This window comes from Carassius gibelio, chromosome B8 (assembly GCF_023724105.1).
Source record: "Carassius gibelio isolate Cgi1373 ecotype wild population from Czech Republic chromosome B8, carGib1.2-hapl.c, whole genome shotgun sequence".
NCBI lineage: Eukaryota > Metazoa > Chordata > Actinopteri > Cypriniformes > Cyprinidae > Carassius > Carassius gibelio.
The window spans coordinates 29,380,278-29,400,194 of NC_068403.1; the positions used below are offsets into that span (position 1 = coordinate 29,380,278).

General features: G+C 39.2%; 2 protein-coding genes across 4 annotated transcripts in view; one reads left to right on the forward strand and one right to left on the reverse strand.

Annotated features, from left to right (window-relative positions):
• The window catches only part of LOC127963166 (uncharacterized), a 392,897-nt gene that overhangs the window by 207,711 nt on the left and 165,269 nt on the right, over positions 1-19,917 (forward strand). The gene's annotated exons all lie outside the window — the stretch shown is intronic.
• Positions 6,907-18,604, reverse strand: LOC127963179 (gastrula zinc finger protein XlCGF8.2DB-like). Of its 3 annotated transcripts, none has more exons than XM_052562945.1 (3): positions 18,165-18,604; positions 17,864-17,911; positions 6,907-7,121 (listed from the first exon to the last, which is right to left on the reverse strand). In XM_052562945.1, the coding sequence occupies exons 1-3, from the start codon at positions 18,349-18,351 to the stop codon at positions 7,060-7,062; spliced, it is 297 nt and encodes a 98-aa protein (XP_052418905.1). In that variant the 5' UTR covers positions 18,352-18,604; the 3' UTR covers positions 6,907-7,059. The 3 variants fall into 3 exon arrangements, with proteins under 3 accessions (XP_052418905.1, XP_052418903.1, XP_052418904.1); XM_052562943.1 differs by lacking the exon at positions 6,907-7,121 and adding an exon at positions 9,204-10,700 and having other exon boundaries at positions 18,165-18,597; XM_052562944.1 differs by lacking the exons at positions 6,907-7,121; positions 17,864-17,911 and adding an exon at positions 9,204-10,700 and having other exon boundaries at positions 18,165-18,597.

The following is a 19,917-nucleotide window of genomic DNA, read 5'->3' on the forward strand; positions in this document are numbered from 1 at the left end:
TCTGTTTAGCTGTTATATTGTTTAGTTTCAGTTTCTGTAATTAAAGCAGAATTAACAGATCACTTCCAGAGTGCAGGCCAAAGAAAGACTTAATTTAACCTTATGTGCATATGCACATTTGTTCAAAACAGACCGGCAGATTGTTCACAAGGTTTTAATTGTTTTTAGAAAGGATGCACATTCTCATCTTTTTTCTTTTTTTTCTGTTATCTGAGGGAGAGGAGCAAAGCAGTTTAAAGCAGAGTCCTGCACATGTCTTGTCCGCAGTACTTAACAGAACACCCGACCCCTTATCCAACAGCAGCACTAATTTAACTCTGTAGCCAACGCGTTTGTCAGGTAGTTAAAATTAATTATTTTCTCATGTAACACAAGCAATCAGTGCTTTGAAGAAAAATAGACCCGCAACGCAACATGGTAAATAACCTCATATGCATTATACGCCATTTCTGTAATTGCCTATTTTTCCACATGCAGGGCTGAGAATGCAATGATTATGAAAACTGTTTTGTTTTTTGATAATTATTTTTTTTTCAGTTAGTTTTTCAATAACTGTTGCTAGATTCGTTTCATTTTAGTTTTTTATTTAATTTGACATTTTTATTTCAGTTTACCAAAATGTTTTTTGATCAGTCATTTTCGTCTCAGTTTTAGTTTTCGTTTATGAAAATATCCATGATACACACAAGTATTACATTTACTTTCTGCTCAACTCACTGGATTGATATTAATTACTAATGTTTTTGAACTATACATCGGAGTATCGGACTGGGACTCTGTCTCGGCAGATGCTCAATTTTTAATGACTAATGAACTGAAAAAAAACTTGATTGGGACATCCCTACTAAGGGAAGAAGCAGTGAATATCAGAATAAAAGGTAGAATAACGATAAAAGAAGAATGAGAGGGGAAAAGCAAAAGAACCTGAAGAACGGATAAGAAAGAATAAAGAAGTAAAATTGGCACAAGGAATATATATGCAGGAAACCTACATCCTCCTAAACTGGTGTTTATGTCTAATAAGAAAAGATAAAATAGACTTATTCATTAGGGGTGGGCGATATTAGCCTCAAAATTATATCATAATATTTAAAACATATGCGATGCGATGCAATAGCAATATTTATGATGATATAGACATTTTCATCGGGTGCACGTGCCTGGTTAAGGCATAGTTCATCCAAAAAAGAAAATTATGTCATTAATAACTCACCCTCATGTCGTTCCAAACCCGTGAGAACTCCGTGTATCTTCGGAACACAGTTTAATATTTTAGATTTAGAGCTCTCAGTCCCTCCATTGATGAAACTGTGTGTACGGTATACTGTCCATGTCCAGAAAGGTAAGAAAAACATCTTTAAAGTAGTCCATGTGACATCAGAGGGTCAGTTAGTATTTTTTGAAGCATCAAAAATACATTTTGGTCCAAAAATAGCAAAAACTAAGACATTATTCAGCTTTGACTTCTCTTCCGGGTCTGTTGTGAGCGCGTTCACTCGATGTAACCAGATCTTCTTGAACCAGTTCACCCTGAATCCTTTTAAACGGTTCGCGTCTCCAATACACATTAATCCACCACAAATGACTTAAGATGTTAACTTTTTAATGTGTCTGACACTCCCTCTGAGTTAAAACAAACCAATATCCCGGAGTAATTAATTTACTCAAACAGTACACTGACTGAACTGATGTGAAGAGAGAACTGAAGATGAACACCGAGTCAATCCAGATAACGAACAAAACATTGACTCGTTCACGAGTCAAGAACCGGTTGCATCGGTTTTCGGATCACCAGTAGTTCTTTCGGACAGTTCGATTCAATAAACCGGTTGAATAAAACGGTTCACCTGGTTCTTTTGCGCTCGACGTAATGACGTCATTGGCGATGATTGCAAGCCTTTGGTTTACCCACGCTCACAACATTAGCACAGAATCAGTTCAGAATCAATCACCAAAAGAAGCAGTTCGTTTCAGATGCTTTGTGCAGATGCAGTCTGCTTCACGCTGAATCACACATGCGCAGTATCATCAGCTTCTCGGTTCTCGAATCGGATGGAGGGACAGAAAGCTCTCGGACTAAATCTAAAATATCTTAAACTGTGTTCCAAAGATGAACGGAGGTCTCACGGGTTTGGAACAACATGAGGGTGAGTTATTAATGACATAATTTAGATTTTTGGGTGAACTATCCCTTTAACATGAATTATCCATTTTATTTGTCCATTAGTACTGTTGAAAAAATTGAGGAGCATTTATGTTGGTTAAAAAGTGAGGTAAGAGTGAGGTGATGTAAATGTAGTATTCATAAATCATAGAGGTGCCTTGACTCTTGTCTAAGATGTTACAAAGACACGTGTGTTTTTCGGCTGCAGAGTGACTAATGAAGGAATGCTGCCATCAAAGGCTTTCAAAAAAAAAATAAAAAAAATATTTTAAATCTTACGTTTTAGTTATTTTAATTATTGTAATTTCAAAGAGAGCCATGTGACGGTGGGTTTTGGGAAAAACACAAGGAGAGGGTAGGATCCAATTGCAAGAATGGGTTTTATTAACAGAAGGGTAAAATACAAAATAAACAGTCTTGAGAGACAAACCAAAACCAAAAAGGGAACCGGATGAACACGGGAACTCGGATGAAACGAGAAGGTAGGAAAGGTCTCGGGAGACGAGAGCATAGACACATAGGGAAAGGACTCCATACAGACAACAGAGAAGGACAGCTCTATATAGGGAGACTAATGACAAAGGATTGTCAGCACCTGTGCGATTTAATTGGAGTGCAATTACTGTGAAGACATGACCAGACTAGAGGAATTAAAGTGCCTATGATGAAGTGCCTAAGGAGAAGTGAGCTCACTAGGGAACACCCAGGAAAACAGAGACTGACAGCGTGACATTACCCCCTCCCCTACGGAGCAGCTCCCAGATGCTCCACCTTAAAACCCCAGAAAACCCAACAGGAAAAAGAGGTAGGAGGGAGGTGAAGCGGCGGCGGACTAGGGGGAGGGACGGAGGGTCAGAATACAGGGACAGGAGAACCAGAAGCATGGACAGACAGGGATAAACAACCAGGTAGAATGGAAAGACAAAAGACAGGACAACCAGGTAAAATGGAAAAAAACAGAGACGGAACAACCAGATGGAATGGAAAGGCAGAGGCAGGAAAGTGTAACACAAAACAAGGAGTCCAGGAGGGTGGTGGACCGGCGGAGGATGAAGGGGAGGGACGGAGGGCCAGGTCCAAAGAAGGAGATAAGAAAAACAAATGAAAACAAAAAACACAAAAACATGGGTACATGGAGGACATTAGGTGATTACCACCCGGGCGGAACAGAGGGCCATCACACCCAAGTGGTCAGGGCAGAAGACCCCCCAGGGTGGAGCGGAAGACCACCACGTCCTCACGGTCAAGGCCGGAGTCCCCCAGGGCGGAGCGGAAGACCACAACATCCTCGTAGTCAAGGCCAGAGTCCCCCAGGGCGGAGCGGAAGACCACCACGTCCTCACGGTCAAGGCCGGAGTCCCCCAGGACGGAGCGGAAGACCACCACATCCTCGTAGTCAAGGCCAGAGTCCCCCAGGGCGGAGCGGAAGACCACCACATCCTTGTAGTCAACCCCATGGGAGGACGAAGATCACCGGTGACTTGACTCAGTCCTCGAAGATCACCGGTGACTAGCCTTGTCTCTGGAGAGTTCATGGGAACCTGACTCGACTCTGAAAGGTCAATAGTGACAAGCCCTGACTCTGGAAGGCCATCGGTAACTAGCCCTGACTCTGGAAGGCCATCTGTGACTAGCCCTGGCTCTGAAAAGTCCTCGGTGACTAGCCCTGATTCAGGAAGACCATCAGTGACTAGCCCTAGTTCTGGAAGGTCGACGGTGACTAACCCTGACTCTGGAGGGTCCACGAACACCTGACTCGACTCCGGAGGGTCAACCGGGAACTGACTCAACTCTGAAAAGTCAATGGGCACCTGACTTGACTTAAGACTGCCTGTGGAGACGTGAGACACCTCTGCTTCGGGCACTGCCTCTGGAACGGCCTCGGGCACCCCCTCAGTCACCACATCTGGAACGGCCTCGGTCACCGCCTTGGCCTCCGGAACAACAGCGGGCACCGCCTCGGCCTCCGGAACAACAGCGGGCACCGCCTCGGCCTCCGGAACAGCAGCGGGCACCGCCTCGGCCTCCGGAACAGCAGCGGGCACCGCCTCGGCCTCCGGAACAGCAGCGGGCACCTCCTTGGGAACGGCCTCGGGCACCACCTCGGCCTCGGGAACTGCATCAGGCACCGCCTCGGGAACTGCATCGGGCACCGCCTCGGGAACCGCATCGGGCACCGCCTCGGGAACTGCAACCTCCTGGACGACAGCTGCCCTCTCGGGAACATCCTCCGGGATGACAGTGGGCTGCTCGGGAACGTCCTCCGGACTTTGAGGAGCGGTAAACGCCTGTCTCCTCCTCCTTCGTCCTCTATGATGGCGAGTCGGTGGCCCCTTGTCTGAAGACTCAGGAATTGTATCGACCTTCTTGTGCTGTGGCGTTGGGCTGGCGGCCATCTTGTGCTGTGATGCTGGGCTGGCGGCCATCTTGTGCTGTGGCGCTGGGCTGGCGGCCATCTTGTACTGTGGCGCTGGACTGGCGGCAATCTTGTGCTGTGGTGCTGGGTTGGCGGCCATGCCAAGCAGCGTCGCTGGGTTGGCGGCCATTTTGTGCCGCTGCACAGGACTGGAGGCCATCTGGTACAACAGCGCTGGCTCGGCCGATCTGTGTCTCCCCTCTCCTCTCGGGACATACTGGGGAACTGGCGGTCCCCAACCAAATCCCGGGTCGACGGGAGCCCACAGTGGAGATCGCTGCCGGACCTCCTCCCGACTGTTTGCTCCGGAGCGACCTCCTCTGGTCCCCCGGAACACCACTAGGCGAGAGCCCTCAAAGCCACCTTTCTCCCGCTTGCTGGCTGAGGAAAAAGTGGCAGACGACATACCGCTGGATCCTTGGTGGATGGAGTCCTTCTGTGACGGTGGGTTTTGGGAAAAACACAAGGAGAGGGTAGGATCCAATTGCAAGTATGGGTTTTATTAACAGAAGGGTAAAATACAAAATAAACAGTCTTGAGAGACAAACCAAAACCAAAAAGGGAACCGGATGAAAACGGGAACTCGGATGAAACGAGAAGGTAGGAAAGGTCTCAGGAGACGAGAGCATAGACACATAGGGAAAGGACTCCATACAGACAACAGAGAAGGACAGCTCTATATAGGGAGACTAATGACAAAGGATTGTCAGCACCTGTGCGATTTAATTGGAGTGCAATTACTGTGAAGACATGACCAGACTAGAGGAATTAAATTGCCTATGATGAAGTGCCTAAGGAGAAGTGAGCTCACTAGGGAACACCCAGGAAAACAGAGACTGACAGCGTGACAAGCCATTACAGCACTTTTCTGATTCTTGATTTCTGTACATTTGCTGCAGAGCTTTTGTGGCTGAGAATGGCAGCAATATATAAAGTCAGATCATTTTGTTACTTCTAATACAGAAATCAGGTGACGTAGTGCTGTTATAATGACTGTTTTTGTATTGTGTATCTTTGTAGGATCTGAAATGTCTGTGGACTGCTGTGTGCAGTGAGGATGTAGAGTCCACCGCATCATCCTGGAGCTGATCGAGTGTCATTATGAGATGCTCCATCACTCCACCTCTTTACTGCCACACTCTGGACCGGATGTTGCTGTGGTCTCTTCATCCTCAGTGACCCCAGAGCCAGTGAGAACATCTAGAACAGTGGTTCTCAATACCAGTCCTCGTACCCCTCTGCTCTGCACATTTTTCTGTTTCTCTTATCACTTCAGACATTTGTTCTATTAGCATGCAAATACCCTGTAAAGTGGACATCTCAGGATATACCGCCATGATTCCAGTTCTAAGCGAATGTATATGTTCCATTTAGAGTGCATTGAAATGTGCAAGATGTGAATTTAAATTGTATTTATTTACAGAGGTATATGATGTCACACTTCTCCATGTGTGAAGACATTGTGCAGCGCAAATTTGTGTGTGAATGTTCTCAAGTGAAGTAAACTTCAACAAACGTTCCCTGCTCGGGGTGTAGGGACAAAATCAATGGGAACACTGTTCATGCATGGAGCTTACTTCTAATGAGCTGATAATCTGAATCGGGTGTGTTAACAAAGAGAGACATGCAAATTATGCAGAGCTGGGGCGTGCAAATACTGCTGATCTAGAGAAAGACTAAAAGAAAATATGTGATTTTTGGTCAAGTTTATCTTGCTGCATTATGTTCATACAACATCAGTCAATGGAGCCCAAATTTCAGAAGCTTTAAAAGCATTATTAAGTAATGGCATGAAGCTTCTGAAAGTCAGGCTTCATTGACTCATATTCTTTTAACAGAATCTAGCAGGACAAACTTTGCCACGATCACCTTTAGTGTGTTCAGAGAAAAAAACACCGCAAGGATTGATTAGCGTGGAGGCAAGTAAATAATGACTGAATTTATACGTTTGGGTTTTAAACCCCCCAAATATAATTTTATGAAAGGTATAAAAGCATTAATATTATAGTAGTACCTTAAAGAAATAAACTTTAAGAAATAAGCAACTTTATTGTTTATTTGTGCCCAAGACATAAACTAGGATTTACAAAAATCACACTTTTATCTGAAGTGACTTACAGTGCTCCGGAGTAACCTGGAGAAAAGAGCCTTGTTCAAGGACACCTGCGGAGATCAGACCAGCAACCTTCTGCTCACCAGTTCAGTGGATCTGCCCACTACACCACACAAGTAATGTAGCTATACATGTTTTGCATGTAATAGTAAACATATGAAATTAAATTATAGAAGAAATGGAAAGCTGACAACATGAGATGTAAAATGCTTTACTCTGTTTAAATGTTTTACAGGTCGTCGTGCTCATGGAGAGCAGAACACAGATGTTTGGAGCAGCAGTCAGAGTGTCCCTCACATGTTCTCATGCCCTTGTTCAAGATTGTGTGGATCAGGTTCATCATGGTTCCTCATCCTCTCCATTCACTCAGACAAGGACAGCCTCAATATCCCTTTCCCATCCATGATCAGATTCAGTCTGACAGCACACTGAAACAAAAAAAAGTTTAATTCATCAAATAAAATAAAAAAATGTAGGGTAATGATTCCCATCTTGAGCCAATGAAAAATAAATAACTTGCCCTATAAACAATATTTTCTATGACTATGAAAACAATTTCATAAAACTTAAAACATGTTTTCATAGACATAGAAAATGTTTAGGGCAAATTATTTATTTTTCATTGGCTCTAGTTAAAAAATACAGATGTGATTCATTACCCTATATTTTTTTGGACTGGGTGAAGGAAAAAATTGTGAGTGTAATTTCCAAGTTAAATCTTTATCAGTTGTTTTATTTTTCCAATTTTTATTAAACTAGAAAATTAAGGAAAAAAAGGAGCCAAATAAAGGAATATTCATGCAATTTTTGTTTTACTTTAATTCAATTCCAAATGTTAATAAAAAAAATAATAATAATAATCTGAAAACATTTCCCCATAAAACATGAAAAAAAAAGAAAACTAGTTCAACAAACTAACAAAGTTTATCTCAGAATCAAAATAAATGGCATCAAAACTATATGGTTTTATTCCTCTCCGAGTTCACAATTTTGGCAGTACTGAATTTCAGGTGTTAACTCACCTTTTCTGAGGTTGAGCATTACCTGCTGAATAAAATATAAAGTGCTTTTCAAAAACGTAGTCAAATCACCTTTATTTATATAGCGCTTTAAACAAAAAAGATTGTGTCAAAGCACTGAACAACATTCATTTGGGAAACAGTGTGTCAATAATGCAAAATGATAGTTAAAGGCAGTTCATCATTGAATTCAGTGTCATCTCTGTTCAGTTTAAATAGTGTCTGTGCATTTATTTGCAATCAAGTCAACAATATCGCTGTAGATGAAGTGACCCCAACTAAGCAAGCCAGAGGCGACAGCGGCAAGGAACCGAAACTCCATCGGTGACAGAATGGAGAAAAAAACCTTGGGAGAAACCAGGCTCAGTTGGGGTCAGTTCTCCTCTGACCAGAAGAAACCAGTAGTTCAATTCCAGGCTGCAGCAAAGTCAGATTGTGCAGAAGAATCATCTGTTTCCTGTGGTCTTGTCCTGGTGCTCCTCTGAGACAAGGTCTTTACAGGGGATCTGTATCTGGGGCTCATCTATTTGTCCTGGTCTCCGCTGTCTTTCAGGGCAGTAGAGGTCCTTTCTAGGTGCTGATGATGGATACGTATTGAATCCGGGTGACTGCAGTGACACTCTGATCTAGATACAGACTGGATCCGGGTGACTGCAGTGACACTCTGATCTGGCTTCTGGAAGCACCTTTTAGATTCTTTATACATGTTGTTGGTTAAGATGATTTAACAAGTTGATACAATTCTTCTTCTCCTATAATAGAGAATGAGTGGAACTGTTCCTCAGGGATCTTATGAAGGATTCTAATTTGTTGAGATAATTTGGTGGGTTTTTGAGCCTAAATCATCACAATGAAAAGAACCAAAGACTTAAGCTACTTTAGTCTGTGTGCATTGAATTTATTTAATACACCAGTTTCACAATTTGAGTTGAATTACTGAAATAAAATAATTTTTCATGACATTCTAATTAACTGAGAAGCACCTGTACTTAGCAACACATCACTTCACTCATTCACTTCAATGCAGAATTTACATCAGTTTTTGTGAATATATTCTGAAAACAACAGTGTTGTTTGCATCATGACATTGTGTTTGAATACACTGCATTTCACTAGTTCACGCTTACATATAATTAGCTGAGGTAATAGGTATGGTATGCGTATTTGGCATGCTGTCCGGGGAAGGGCTCCGAGCTCGGGAATGGCCCGAACCTAGAGTACCCCCCCCTTCCCCGTCTATTATAAGGTGAACTTGAAGTGAGGAGATGGGGTGGAGGAGGGATACTGATAAACCGTCAATGGATAGAGGTAAGTCAGCGATATTTATACTATGGGATTGATTACTTGATTATGGTCCACCTGTGTTGATTAGGTTAAGTATCTGACGCGCTCTTCCCAAATCTTATTAATAATTACATTTAAAGTGTTTTCGTTTTAATTCCTCTGTGAAATCAATTCTACACCAAAATAAAACAACAAAATACAACAGACTTAACTACCAACACTTGCAAATGGCAATATTTATTTTTTTTGTATTTACACACACATATTTGAAAATGTCTACAGTACATTTGGAGAGAGTTTCCTTTAAGCAAGTTCAGTTTACACAACTCTGCTACCAGAGACATATGTACATTCTGAAATCACTTTAAACGTGATGTTACTTAAACATTTGTGTTACAATAATGACAAATGATATCTTGAATCAACATGACTATTAAATAGTCTAGTTTTAATTAATTATTTTAGTTTGGCAAGCTATAATTATTTGAGAAAAATAGGACAATTAAGCCAGTTTTCCACTTTCTGATCATGTGGGACCAATGTACACATTAATATTAAGTTACATAAATCTTCCACAAACAAGTCAGGTGTGAGGCTTTTAATTTTTATGAATTGTCTGGTAAGGCATCTCTGTAGTGTGAATTCTCATGTGATGATCAAATCCCTGTTTAAAGCTGAAAGCTGCTGAAAGGCTTTTCCCCACTTTGGATTTTCATGCGTTTCATAAGGTATCCTTTATATTTGAAAGACTCTCCACACAGAGTAGCTGAAAGGCTTTTAACCAGCATGACTTAACGTGAGTCTCAAGGTATCCTTTCGGTGTAAAACTCCTTCCACACACTCCTTCTTGATGTTTTCGCTACACATGAAAGGGTTTCCACACTAAAAACAGCTTAAAGGTTTCCCCCCCACTATGGATTCTCATGTGATTCATAAGGCTTTGTTTTTGTTTGAAAGACTTTCCACATTGAGAGCAGCTGAAAGGCTTTTCTGAACTGTGACTTAACAAATGATTTCTAAGGTGTCCTCTCTGTGTAAAACTCTTTCCACACAGAGAGCAGGTGTAAGGCTTTATTCCAGCATGAATTAGCATGTGATCCTTAAGGTTTTCATTGGTCATGAAAGTGTTTCCACACTGAAGACAGCTGAAAGGCTTTTCAACACTATGGATTCTCATGTGATTCCTAAGGCTTTGCTTATGTTTGAAAGATTTTCCACATTCAGAGCAGCTGAAAGGCTTTTCTGAAGTATGACTAACCAAATGTTCCTTAAGGTTTCCTTTCTGTGTAAAACCCTTTCCACACTGAGAGCAGCTGAAAGGCTTTATCCCAGTATGAATTAACATATGCTTATTAAGGTTTGTTTTACATGGGAAAGTTCTTCCACACTGAGAGCAGCTGAAAGGCTTTACTGAAGAGTGAACCGGCAGATGATCCTCAAGGCCTCTTTTCTGTGTAAAACTCTTTCCACACTGAGAGCAGCTGAAAGGTTTTCCCCCACTATGAATTAACATGTGCTTCTTAAGGGTTTGTTTATGTTTGAAAGCCTTTCCACACTGAGAGCATATGAAAGGGCTTTTGACTTCTGTTATTTTGATGCTGCTGCAATTCACAGATTTTTCTTCATTGACATCATGATCTTTTTGATCCCAAAGTTTGTCCACTTCATTCAGATCTCGTCTTTCCTCTTTCACATTCATCAGACCTAAAATGAAAACAGAGGGATGGAAATTAGGGCTGGGCGATATATGCAAAAAAATCTATATATATTGATACTGTAAATCTTTTACGATATTCAATATGTATCTCAATATGTTTGCACTTAAATAATTAAAAAAACTTGGGGAAATATTTAAACTGGGTTAAGTATTTATTTATTTGTGAGTTTTTAGCTAAGAACACAGGTTTGTCTACTGACTGCTTTAAGAGAAGCTCTGTGGCATGAAACCATGTTCCCACTGCCATTAAAAACCCTCTCAAATAGGAAGCTATATAGATAGATAGATAGATATGTATATTAATACCAAAGACTTATAGACTCTCTCTGCCTATATTATGAAAAATGGTAAAACAAATGAAAAATACTATAAAAGTTAAATTCCTATTAGTAGTTCCACATTGCCATGGCCTATGTTTCTCTATTCACACAGAGTCGAGATCTCATGACCGAACACAAAGATGCTTTCATTAGATGCTAAACTCCAGCTTTGTTTGTTTTTCAGATCATCTGCAGCGGCGCTTCCACAATGAGCGAGCAAGCGTTTGCATACGCAAGGTGGCCAGATTGCTTAAAATAAGCAAAACACCCAGAAGAAAATGTATCTATATAACAGCGAAGGCTCTGATTCAGGGATTTGAACCCGTTATATGCCCACCGCACTCATGAAAGCTTGCGTAGTAGAGGAGTGCAGAGCAGTCCGCAATAACATTTTCCCTTTTTTGGACGTTTGGCACGTTAATTTGGGAAATTATGCTTGAATTTGAAATATTCAATATTCACAATATTTTCAAATTTCATCAAAAATCGTTGTCAAAATTATTCAGATATTATTGCTAATATTTGATATATTGCCCAGCCCCAATGAAAATAAATTAGAACAAAACTGTCCCTGATCCATAAAAATGACACTATTATCCTGACAGGCCAGTAGGGGCTCCCTAGTAAAATAAAAATTGTAACTAACCTATGCTTGCAAGAGCTGCGTCGTCAAATAAAACCATACAATTGATAATAAATAAACACTGTGTAGTGGTAGCTGTTGTGACTGTCACATCTTTTTATTAGTTTAATGTATATGGACCTCCAGGACCACTAGGTAACTTTTTGGATGAAATAGATGTGCTGCTTTCAATCTTTCTTGAGGATGGTACTCCCCTAGTTATACTTGGAGACTTCAACATCCACCTAGATAAACCTCTATCTGTAGACTTCCACACTCTGCTTGCCTCTTTTGATCTCAACTGACTGATAACTACTGCTACTCTCAAATCAGGCAACCAACTGGACCTAATTTACACACGACACTGCTCCTCTGATCATGTACTGGTTACTCCACTGCACACCTCAGATCACTTCCTCCTCTCTCTTAACCTCAACATGGTCCATGACACATCACTTACCCCTCCACATGTCATCTTTTGATGTAACCCTCCCGGCTATCTTCATCTTCGCTTCCTTCTTCTAAACTGTTAGAATCTTTTGATGGTAACAGTGCTAATTATACTTTTTGCTCCACTCTTACATCTTGTTTAGACAGTGCCCCTTGTCTTCCAGGCCAGCCCGTAACACCCCTTCTGCCCCTTGGTTATCTGATGTTCTACGCGAACACCGTTCTAAGCTTAGAGCTTCTGAAAGGATGTACTGTAGCGCAAATCCAAAAATACTACTGATCTTAATGTGTATCAGTTACTCCTATTTTCCTTCTCTGCTAAAAGGACATACTACCATAACAAAATTAACAATTTGTCTCTCACATGCTTTTAAAAAAAAATCCTTCCTCTTTTGTCCTACTCCTCCCCCATCAACTGCATCAACTAATAGCTTATGACATTGCCACATTTTTCATAAATGAAAAAAAAAAAAAAAATCAGTCCACAATTTTCCACACCACTCTTCCATCAATTTTCCATCAAGCACATCTCACCAGCAAACATACAATCATTCAGATCTTTCTCTTTTCTCTCTGAGCCAGAAGTCTCCAAACTCATCCTTTCTAATCATCCCAATACTTGCCCGCTTGATCCTATTCCATCTCATCTCCTTCAAGCCATTTCTCCTGCAGTTGTACCTGCACTCACTCACATCATCAACACTTCCCTCCACACTGGTGTTTTTCCCTCATCATTTAGACAGGCACGTATAACTCCACTACTTAAGAAACCCAACCTTAACCCATTTCTTTTAGAGAACTACAGACCCGATTCCCTTATTCCTTTCATTGCAAAAACACTTAAACCAGCTGTGTTCAACCAAGTCTCTGCCTTTCTCACACAAAACAACCTCCTTGACAGCAACCAATCAGGCTTCAGAAGTGGACATTCAACTGAGACATCCTTCCTCTCAGTTGCTGAAGCCATAAGGCTGGCAAGAGCATTATCTAAATATTTAATACATATCTTGCTTGATCTGTCCGCTGCTTTTGACACAGTTAACCACCAGATCCTCCTGTCAACCCTTCTGGCAAAGGGCAAGACAGAAAGTTAAATATATCATATATTTTAAGTGACAAGTACACATTTCCATTGCCAAGAGTTAGTGTCAGATACCTTAAAGGGATAGTTCACCCAAAAATGAAAATTCTATCACCGTTTTATCATCAGATTTGCTTTATTCAACATCAAGGCCCTTTTTTCGGAACATGCTGCTCAACTCTTGTTCAAGCTCTTGTTCTGTCCAGGCTGGACTATTGCAATGCTCTCTTGGCAGGTCTTCCAGCCAATTCTATCAAACCTTTACAATTAATTCAGAATGCGGCAGCAAGACTAATTTTTCATAAGCCGAAAAGAATACACGTCACACCTCTGTTTATCAATTTGCACTGGCTACCAATAGTGGCTCGCACAAAATTCAAGTCACTGATGTTTTTCTACAAAACCATCACTGGCTCTGCTCCCATTTACCTAAACTCATTACTTCAGACTTATGTTCCCTCTAGAAGCTTGCGTTTTGCAAGTGAACATCGCTTGATTGTTCATACCAAAGAAGCACAAAGTCCCTTTTACGGTCTTTTACATTAAGTGATCGCTCCTGGTGGAATGACCTCCCCAACTCAATCATAGTCCTTCAAGAATCGGCTTAAAACACATCTCTTCCATCTTTATTTGACCCTCTAACTTTAGCTCTCACTATTCTGATTATATTCTTAAAAAAACTAGCTTGCTAATCTTTTTGTATTGTTTTCTTTTCATTTATTATACAATCAAGAACAACAAAGAACAATAACACTAGCTTGATCTATTCTTTTTCTATTCTATCCATTTTCTTTTTGTTTCTATGTGTACGGTGTTTAAGCTAACTAAGACTTGTTATAGCACTGTATAATAACTCTTGATTTTGATTGCTTCCATTGTCCTCTTTTGTAAGTCGCTTTGGATAAGACCCTAACGCCTGCCGCACCCCACGCAAAGGCTCTTCACACAGGATGGGGCAAGCGGCAGAACCGAGGTGCTGTGGTCCCGTGGCAGACGTTACCATAAAAATGCAATGACGTAAAACTTCAGCTTTGTACACCAAAACGGGAACTGGAAGAATTCTTACATCCTCCATTACTGGCAGCAAACTATTTATGTTAGTGATAGTGGATTGTCCTAATGTTAGTATTTCCTGTCACTGCTTAAGTTAAGAGATGAAGACTATCTAGTGGTCGTCATATGAACTCGGAACAAAACAACTGTCATGAGTCTTTTATGTATCGCCAAACAAAATATTGCGATCCTTAAGTGTATTGATATTTTCTTACACCCCTATTGGATTGACGAAATAAAAAGTCTATTGTCTCATATTATGCTCTAACGTTTATTTTGTGGTGTCACAAAACCCATTTTACAGTAATACTTTTTCATCATTTGGATGACTGTGATCTTTACATTAATTCACAGATCTCCTTGCTATGATTCTGGACTTGGGAACATTTCAGTTGTGTTGCGGTCTATGCAGGGTCAGACAGCTCCAGATTCCATCAAAAATACCTTAATTTGTGTACTGATGATGAACGAAGTTCTTATGACGGCGAATAATTAATGACAGAATTTTCATTTTAGGGTGAACTGACCCTTTAACGTCATGATATTTTTTTGATAAATTATTCAAAATTATGATAATAAAATCATATTATATTACATGAAGTCAATGTTAAAATTCCACCTACTTCAAAAAAAAAAAAAAGTTCTTAAAATTAAAGCAGGCTCCAACTCTGTTAGCTGACTGATTTGTCAATAAGAAAATGTTATTTTGTTGGTATTTCTGAGGTAGACTAAATGTTATGACTTTTATGACTATGTCACAAGCTGTTTTATTCATGTTTTTGAAACACTGATTGATCGATTACATGAGACATTTGTTTTGTGAAATTGTAAAAAAAAATAAAAAATCATTTTTGCCATATTTGTAACATTTTTTTGCATAATCATTCTTTATATAGCCTCAACATGGCATTATACTTCACTCATGCTCTAATATCTGTGTAAAATTCTTAACATGTGCAAAAAAGTTTGTTTGAGTGCTGCATGCTGATCTTACAGCGGACCTTTAAAAATAAACAGTGTAACTTATGTTTGGTTGACAGCATTTTAGTTTGATTTTGGATGGCTTAAAAGTCAGTGCTAGAATTAATGTTGTTTGTGAGTGTGTGTGAGGCTTTCACAGTTCGATCAGATGGATTTAATCAAAAATATACAAATTATAGCTGCAGGCAGCAATTTCCGGGGGTTCAAGCACATTAAGGCCTTTGGGGTGGTATGTTTTTAGGGTCTAGGCCAACTTAGATGAATGGCTGCCATTAAAAGACACTTAGAATGAATAATAGGCTCACAGATACCTACACACAAAAATGAAATGGTTAAACTATTAAATTAATACTCAAGCATGCTTATACATACAGAGAGAGAGAGAGAGACAGACATACACAGACATTTTGTTGCAGATATAGGTATTTGAAATAAATGAAAGGTTAAACAATACTTATTGCAAGTCTTCTTTAAGAGTTTATGTCATTTTCAGATTTCACTGTGATCACAATCTGGCATAATTGTAAAAACGATTGTGTCTGTATTAACACAATGGTAAACTTAGACCTAAAGTGATTTTAAATGTCAGAAAATGGATTTTATAATGTCTAAGCATGAATCCATCAAACCTATGAACAGCACTGTTATAGTTAATTGGATGAGCTCATTGGTGCTCTTCCGCTAGCATCTAACGGTTACAAATGCAATTTCAAGCAATGTCTCATACAACACTGTTTAACCTTCATAAATATTAAGTGTTATTTTTCTTTGCCAACGTCTCTTAAATTTTGCATACTTGATTAGAGTAGAATAATGCATAATTTTACACAGTTCTGAGAGACACATTTTGATTATTACTGAACTAGAGAGCCTACAAAACTACACTGATTTGATACACTGAGGACTTGTTCACAAAGTAGGTTTTTCAAATAATTTAAAATATTTAATTAACAGTTTGATTTATAGCATTGGTTCCAGAGGTAAAGCAAGACATCGGTCGACCTCTGTTCATGAGGCAAACTTTGCGAGAGTTAGCCAACTTGCTAAAAAGTACTTGTGCATTCCAGCAACAAGTGCTCCCTCAGAAAGAGCCTTCAGCACTGGTGGCAATAGTGTCACCAGCCAAAGAGCAAATCTCAAGCCAGATAAAGTCAATCAACTGGTTTTCCTCTCAAAAAATATGTGATTGTGATCAGTCTTACTGTTTGTTCTTTTAGAAATGTTAGTTGTAAGAAGGTAAAAGGTATGTTCTAAAGCTGCTAGTGGTAAGTTTTTACAAGAGTCAGGATTGAGCAATATTTTTGCACCTTTGGTTGATTTGTTTTTTTGGTTCTCACATTACACTAAAAAAAAGTAGGGGTTATCGTGTTGTGTGTTTACTTTTTGAAGCCACTGTTTATTTTGGAAGTTATGCAAAAATCTCTGACTGTACTTAAATTTAATTAGAGCAAGTTAAGATCTTTATAGATTTGTTTTTTTTTTTTTTTTTTTTTTTACATTTTTAAAATGAGATTTTCATAGTTTAAACCTGATATGCATCTCTTTGTTTATTGTATACCTTACGTTAGAAGCTACTACTTTAAAAAGAGGATCTGTGTCTAATAAGCTGTCTGAGTGTTACAGCTGTTGCCAATGTTAGATTTATTTTTAAACCAATGTTTATTTTGTGATGAGGAGTCTTTGGTTTTAATTGAATGCAAGTCTTGTTGAATGCCCTTACATTGAAGAACTGCACTTGCATTAAATCTACACTTGATTAAAATATGCTTGAAAATGTACTTTTTTTCCCCTTATATATTATTTTACCTTGTATGACTGAGTTTTTAAATGGGGGCATCAGTATGGTTTTATTAAGGCTCAGTAATGGCAAAATAGTATTTTTTAAAAAACCAACATGAAAAAGTATAATGATAAAATCGTGAAATCATGATTTTTCCTAAAAAAAACCTTGATAGATATTTTCCATATCGCCAATGCTGTCTTGAGCCAGAAGATGAACTAATCAAGTCTCTTTCTGGCTCAGACTGCATAAGGTTAAAGATGAAAGAACGACTCAAACATGAAGACTTGTCAGATAAGAACGGAGACGAGATAATCATAGACTGAAGACCAGGTAAACAATGAATTCATCTTTTCTGTTTATTATAGCATTATAGTTGTGTATTGTTTGTAGTGTGATCAAAGTTTGCGTAAATACTAGTAAGACATGTTAGGGAAGTAGCATACAACATTTTAATTATATTTTAATAAAATGAACTAAATGACTAAAAAAAAAGATGTGTAAATATTTCTGAAATAGACTCAAAGTTCAGAGTCCGTAAAATGATTCACAGTATTCACAGATGAACATAAAATATGATACATACAACTGGTGAACCAGTCAATGTGATGCTTATGTCTTAATGGTCTGACATTACAAAAAAATGCAACATGAATGATGTCGTGTCAAGCGTTGTTTGTTTAAATAACTTTGCGCCACGCATTATAAAAACAATGTTTGGAATACCACAATCAAACTTAGCATATACACAGTTTAATGTTGAATATTCATCCAAATTATGGTGTATATTTAACGAATTATTTGTGTGTTAAAATAACATTTGTGTGTTCAAACCGTAAACAAATGCTTATTACTTCACTCACCATCCGTGACGTCACACGCGGTGGTACTGCAAAATGACGGAGCACTAGCTGCAGAAGCAGTAACAAAACAATTTTTTTTTTCTTTAAAACCGTTACATTAATCATGTTTTTTAGATTTTTTTTTTTTTATCAAAGTTGACATCACTTTACTAAATAATAACTGACTGCTTCACTTCCACTTTAAGATATATAATGACAAGGTCTTATTCTTACATTAATGATCTGTGTCTGTGTCTAAAGCTTTGTTATCTTAATATACCACAAAAAGTCCTGCGAAGATGTATAAAGATTAAAGACCAACCTCCTTGTTCCTCATGTTCTATTCTCCATGTTTCTGGTTCTTGTTTTATTCTGCAGGTGTCTGGTTCCTCGTGTTTTATCCTCAGGGGTTCTGGTTCCTCTTGTTTTATTCTGCAGGTTTCTGGTTCCTCGTGTTTAATACTGCATGTTTCTGGTTGACTCATGTTCTCTTCTTTAACAAACACCATCTTCACAGCAGCAGATCTCAGTTCAGCTGATAACTATTCCTCTAGATTCTTGCTTGTTTCAAAACTTAAGTCACGACTATGAGGATGACAATATTGCATGTATTTACTGACCTTCAAAACGTTTATTTTTCAATTTACAGAAACAACATTAGCAGCAGTATCAAGACATAACAACAGAGACCGCGGTGACACCAAAGATAGTCTTCGGCAACGGCTCTGGTGTTTGGTGACAAACACACCTTCTTCCTCTGAGGTTTAATGGTGTTTGGCCAAACATTTTGGCGCCACCCGCTGGACTGGAGTGCAAAGCGTCGAGAGGAGGGAAATAATATGGGGGAAAATCAGTCTATGGGAAAAGTGCGTTAGATGCACTGATTTATTTTCCTTTATATACAAAAAAAAAAAAAAAAAAAACGATTCTGCACAAATCAGAAGGACTTAAAATTATAGACTCGCATGATATTCGAACAACACCAACAGACTTCATGGGTGAGTATTATAACTGAAAATATGAAAGATTTAATTTAAAAAGTTCCCCTAAGAGTTAATGACAATTCCAAAACTCTTCGATTTTTTTATGATGATAATGACAATATATGTATGAAATTATGTTTTTATGATATAATAAATATGATAATAATTATGAATAGTGATATAGGTTAATGCATTAAAAAAAATTATACTACTTTGTGGGAGAATATTTTTTTCTCGGCCCTATTACCAAAACTCATATCTTTAAAAAAAATAATAATAAAAACATATTTCAAAATGTCAACAAAGTCCATAATTTTCCCCAATAGGGCTTGGGCGTTGCGACGTCATTACTTGGCGTGACTACCATGTTGATGGCCTCCTTTACTGCTACTCGGCAGGGGGGCAGGGTTTTATATTTTATTGAAGCAGCCCTGGGTGCTGCCATTGGCTAGTTGAACCCCATCTGCTGTTAGCATTCCATTGACTCCCATTCATTTTGGCGTCACTTTGACAGCGAATGACTTTACATCTGAGGCATTTAAAGTCTTCATTTGTCAATTAATTATTTGTAAAGAAACACAAAAATGTATAAACGGCTCCATTACCTTGTATCTTACGTTATGGTCCCATAGAAGCAGTTTTTGTAAAAATAGGCTAACGATTGCATCATAACCTGCGACTCTCTGTCGCACAGTAGAGAAATTACCTTATGGACAGGAGTAGGATCTCGTAGGCAATCTTTACTGTCTATGAGATATCGGGGGGACGTGGAGGCATAAAGTCAAGGGAGATAATTAATCAGAATACTTACCAAAATTTTTCTCCTGTTCACGCTCGCCTTCTCTGCAAGATTAGGTGGGCGATTAGAAGACTTACAATTGTCAGACAGGTTGCTCACGTGACATCTACGTCATCAAGCTCAGTTTGAGTCTGCGCAGTACGCTCGACCAGGGGTCAGGGTTTCATATTTTATTGAAGCATCCCTAGGTGACGGCATTGATTAGCGGACCCCCACCTGCTGTTAGCATTCCATTGACTCCCATTCATTTTGGCGTCACTTTGACAGCGAATAACTTTACATCTGAGGCGTTT

Excerpts from the sequence above, each read along its gene's own strand:
- LOC127963179 (XM_052562943.1), bottom strand. The coding sequence starts at position 18,351 with ATGGTGTTTGTTAAAGAAGAGAACATGAGTCAACCAGAAACATGCAGT. Across the intron at positions 17,912-18,164 it reads AGAACATGAGGAACAAGGAG|CTAGTGCTCCGTCATTTTGC; the intron begins GTTGGTCTTTAA and ends CTGCTTCTGCAG. Across the intron at positions 10,701-17,863 it reads CGCGTGTGACGTCACGGATG|GTCTGATGAATGTGAAAGAG; the intron begins GTGAGTGAAGTA and ends TTTTCATTTTAG.